The 4965-nt window shown below is 38.5% G+C and overlaps 1 protein-coding gene across 1 annotated transcript in view; it reads left to right on the plus strand.

Annotated features, from left to right (window-relative positions):
* The first annotated feature begins 376 nt into the window (after positions 1 to 376).
* LOC103463128 (methylcrotonoyl-CoA carboxylase beta chain, mitochondrial) overlaps positions 377 to 4965 on the plus strand; it is a 9825-nt gene continuing 5236 nt past the window's right edge. Inside the window, exons 1-5 of the mRNA XM_008406308.2 lie at positions 377 to 530; positions 1650 to 1805; positions 3140 to 3336; positions 4065 to 4243; positions 4325 to 4405. Of these exons, the coding sequence (XP_008404530.1) occupies positions 511 to 530; positions 1650 to 1805; positions 3140 to 3336; positions 4065 to 4243; positions 4325 to 4405 (633 nt within the window). The 5' untranslated portion in view covers positions 377 to 510. The remainder of the gene's footprint in view (positions 531 to 1649; positions 1806 to 3139; positions 3337 to 4064; positions 4244 to 4324; positions 4406 to 4965) is intronic.

Genomic DNA, 4965 nt, shown 5'->3' on the forward strand with positions numbered 1-4965 from the left:
TACATTTATTTAAAGTTTGTTAGTAGTTTGATCATTTRAATACATTTTTACAGTTAGTTCTTGGGTTTTAAACTGCTAAAATTAAATTTCTCCACAAATCTATCAGTTATAAGGAATTATGTATTTGTTGAATCAGCTTCACGTTTTGCTTCTAAATTTGGAGCTAAAATGAAAAACAACTCACTATCATTTTAATTAGTGAATTGTTTGCTTTTAGCATATTTATACTGTAATACCACTCAACCAATTAGTTTCTTGTAATTTAGTGAAATATGAAACCTTTAATGGAGTTTCGAAGACTTTAAAATAAAAATCTTTGCGTGGTGCCGCTTGTAATTCCAGCTGTTCCGATAGGGGGCAGTGGAGCGCGTCCAGGAATCACCGCTGTCAACAAAGAGAGAAGAAGCGTTTCCTGGCTCCTTCGGCTGTAGTTTAGATCAATGGATCTTGGAGTCAGAATTAGTTTATTAAAGCTGTAATTAGCTGCGTTTCAGCGGAAACCTGTGAAACATGCAGCGCTGCATCTTAAGGTAACTGGAGGAGTGATTATTTGTTTGTAATAATATTTTATTTAACATCTGCAGCGCGTTCAGACGACCTTTGGCACACTTTAACATTTTCAGAGATTAGAGTCAAAGCTGTGTTTATCTCTAAATTTTCATGTCAGGGTGATTTAATGTGGCGTTTGACTCTTCAGTTTTGTGTGTTACAGCGCTTCCAAAAAGTATTTACACCCGGGTTTTCTCCCCATGCAAACGCAAATTATTGGTAGGACTGTTAAACACGAAGTAGCACGACTGTGAAATGGAAAGAAAATTATAGTCTTATTTACTTTTTACAAATTTAAAGTGATTTAGATACCCCAGTGCAACCAACTACATTCAGTGGTTAACATATTCAAATAAAAAACATGCTGTATTGATTCCAAAGGGAAATTACATGTTGTTCAACTCATATTATACAATCCTTTTTCAAAGAAATGCTGATGGCTGTCGGAGAGGAAGGTTCTCCTGTAGCAGTCTGTATTACAGCAACTGTGAAAAAGCCTCTGACTGAAGACACTCTGTTGTTATAAAGCAGACTCATGACGAGGATGTTAGAATAATACAAATTATTTAATGAACATTTTATCGTCTAACATGCAACAGCAGCATTCATTCAGTGAACACCTGATCATTTGTAGGATTTGATGTATTTACAGCTAAAAAAATACTTACAACATGTGAAAAACTCAGCCCTTTCAGTTTGACTTATCAATACAGCGATTGACTTACTTTTTGGTTTACATAATAATTGATAGCTAAATGTGTTTAAGAGGAGTTTTATAATTTTTTTACAGAATTTTGACTGTGTGAAAATAAAACTATCATTTGAGGAGTTCTGGGTAGAACATACAGACAAGTTTTTTTTTCCATCTTAATGCAAAATGTAATTTCTTTTTGTACAGTTTTATCTTAATTATTGCTCTGAGTGTGTTGTTCGTTCAATAAATAGCCTTTTTTGAGTCTGTATACTCCAGTTAACGATTAATCAATTAGTTGACAATTATGTCAATAATTGATTAATCCAGTGAATAATTTCAGCTCTAAAACATTACATTGATTTTGAGGTATTTGGTCCGTATTGGTGCGTTTGCTCTCGTTTTGCAGGTTTGCTGAGCAGCGCCGGCAGTTTTCCGTTTGCTCTGCGGCGGGGAAGCGGAAAGCTCTGCGCAGTTCCTTCCCGGTGCTGGAGCTCCCCCTGCTGCCCATCCAGCGCCACGTCTACGAGGCAAACCTGAGAAACAGCCGCGCCTGCCAAAACAAGTAGGCTCATCTCACACATCACAGTGCATGAAAAATGCCAAATTCCTCATTTATTTACAGGAGTTACAGAACTTATGCAGCAGCACAAACATTTGTTACGTCACAAACAGCTGCATCACCTTCTGTTCACTTCATGGAGATTAGGCTGAATCAAAAACAATGAGTGTCTGCAGCGTCACCATTTGACTGAGGAATGGAAACAGGATGAGCTGAAACAAAGCGACATTCACTACTACTACACTCAGATCAGATTACCATCTGACCAGATGGTAATCTGATCAGGTGGCATCAAATTACCACCTGATAATCTGATGCATTCAGATGAAAATGAAAATTGCAACATTTGTCCCATTTTCAGTTGCTGTGGTCCTCATTCAAACCAACCAAACCCTTCAAGCAATCTGTTCCCCTCCTCGCCTGTGGGGGCGCTGCACCAAAAACCACTGAAGGAAATTACATAAAACCTCTGAAGAAGACACTGAGCATGACTTCCTTCTGCACAAAATGAAAACCAAAATGGAATGGCGTCAGATTTCAGGATTTCTCTTTTGTCTTTAGGAAAAGATCACAAGTCATTTCTCCTGCTAGTGCTAGGCTAGCTTGTTTGTTTTGGTTGTATTTACCCAGAATGCCTTGCACTGCTCACCATCAGCTGAACCAAGATCTATGGCTGTAGGCCGACCAGTTTTGTTTTTTGGTCCAAGTCAGAGTAATTTCCCTTTCTCTCCTCCCCAAACAAACCAGACTTTCTAGCAGGATTATGATAGTTTTGGGTTTTTCATTACAGTTCAGTTTTATTTCGTTGTGACCCTAACCCTAATGCAGCTAGTTTTAGTTAGAGTGTTTGGTCATTTTCATTAGTTAAATATTTAGTTTTTAGTTTTTCATACTTTGGTTCATTTTTAGGTACATAATTAAATTGATTGAGTAATGAATATTCAACAAAAGACATGTTTTTATTAAATTATTGTTGAACAACCAACTGACTGGTGTTCCAGCTTTTGCTAGCGTTAGCACCTTAGCACCGTAATTTGCTGACAGCTGACAGAAACCATTTGTGTGGAGGAAAAATATCAATTTCACATCAGTTCAAATGGCTAATAACTGGATTAATAAAACAAAGAGTGTTATGTTTATAATTTCAGTATGTTTTTGTTAGTTTTATAAACAAACGATATAGTTCCAGTTAGTCATAATTTTCCCCATTAATTACCGTTTTTATTTACGAAAATGTTTTCTGAGTGTCAGTTTTCATTATTTAGTTATTTAGTTAACTATAATAATCTTTGTTTCCAGGACTGAAGTTTGTTTAAATGTTTGTTTTCCTCTGTTAGGTACACAGAGCTACAGGAGAAGGTGAGGCGAGGCGGAGGGGAAAACGCTGTAATCAGACACACACAGAGAAACAGGAAGCTGCTGGTCAGGGACCGCCTCCGCTTCCTGTTGGACGATGACGACTTCCTGGAGCTTTCCCCGTTCGCTGGGATGGGTCTGCCGTACGGCGACATCCCTTCAGCCGGCTGCCTGACTGGTCAGAAACCCCTAGCTGTGTCTTTGGTACTTTAACCTGAATATCCAGCCCGGTCTGACTGAAGCTGCGTTTCCGTTCACGATAAAATCGCACAATTTGACGTCGTTTACGACGCACAATGCAGTTAGGAATGTAGAGACATTACCACTCCTGACCAGAGGTGGTGCTAGACGAAAGACCAGACGATGAAGAAGAGTGTTGGTGAACTGCTGAGTTAAATAAAACCTGACGACATTTTACAATACGGAGGTAAATCTACTTAATGGAAACTGCAATTTTGAACAAAACTTCTTTTTCCTGATGAAAAATTTTGGTGCTTGGATGAGGTGACGTTTTTTTTTTTTTTTTTTAATAAAATTTGTGTGTGTTTATTAGACTTCACAGCAAACGTGGTTTTGCATTCTTTGAAACAAACACCCAAAAATTAAACTGAAGTAAAAGTAGCTCTGCTGGTGCAAACGACAAAGACGACGACAACAGGAAGTAGTTAGAGATGATGGGTGACATGTTTTTAAAAAAAAAGATTTATCATGTGATTTTCATTGCGTTTCTTATTTAATGCAGAAATATCAACCAAGTTTTGTGTACATTTGTAATGGAAACGCAGCTATTCCTCTCGCACACTTCCAGCTGAATTACCGTGTGTGTGTGTGTGTGTGTGTGTGTGTGTGTGTGTGTGTGTGCGTGCGTGCGTGCGTGTGTGCGTGCGTGCGTGCGTGCGTGTGCAGGCGTTGGCAGGATCAAGGGCCTGTGGTGTGTGTTCATTGCTAACGACGCCACGGTGAAAGGCGGCACAGCGTATCCGATCACGGTGAAGAAGCAGCTGAGAGCTCAGGAAGTCGCCATCCAGAACCGGCTGCCTTGCGTCTACCTGGTGGACTCTGGAGGAGCCTTCCTACCTTTACAGGTTCAGCTCATCACTTTCAGGTGGATCACACCAACCGCCATGTTGGCTCCTAACGCCTTTCTGTATTTAATAAATATCCAGTCAGAGATTTTTCCTGACAAGAACCAGGGAGGAAGGACTTTCTATAACGAAGCCATCATGTCTGCCATGAAGATCCCACAGGTAAAAAATACGAATGAACCGATCCGCTTTTCCACTCCGATACCGATATCTGAGGTTTAGCATCAGCCGATACAAAAAAACAGCTGAATTGACCCAAAGTCCACTGGATGCATTTCTGGGTTTAAACAAATGAAAAAGTAGGAAATTTATCATTTGAGTGATTATTTTTATTAACTAGTTTCTTATTGATCGACGACATTTAGGTTCTTAATCTCCACATCAGTGAGTTTCAGGCATCAGACAATCATTTTTAAAACTAAAAAAGAAGAGTTGGTGTCTACTTTCCATCAGAAATATAAAGTCATAGTAGCCTAAAAGTTGCCTTGAGTGTAATTTCAAGTATTTCAAGTGACAATATTTGAAGTTATTTTGATTTTAGATTGTAGGATTTCTTTCAGAAACGTCCATAGAAAAGGACAACAGGAGGAGGAAAATATCATCCGCCGCTTAATTATTTAGTGTTGCTATGCAAAGTTAAAAAAAAGTATCTAATCGTTTATTTAACTATTTATGAGTATAAGCAGACTTTTGTGAATTTTTTGGTAAAAAATAAATATATA

Source organism: Poecilia reticulata, linkage group LG4 (genome assembly GCF_000633615.1).
Source record: "Poecilia reticulata strain Guanapo linkage group LG4, Guppy_female_1.0+MT, whole genome shotgun sequence".
Classification (NCBI taxonomy): Eukaryota; Metazoa; Chordata; class Actinopteri; order Cyprinodontiformes; family Poeciliidae; genus Poecilia; species Poecilia reticulata.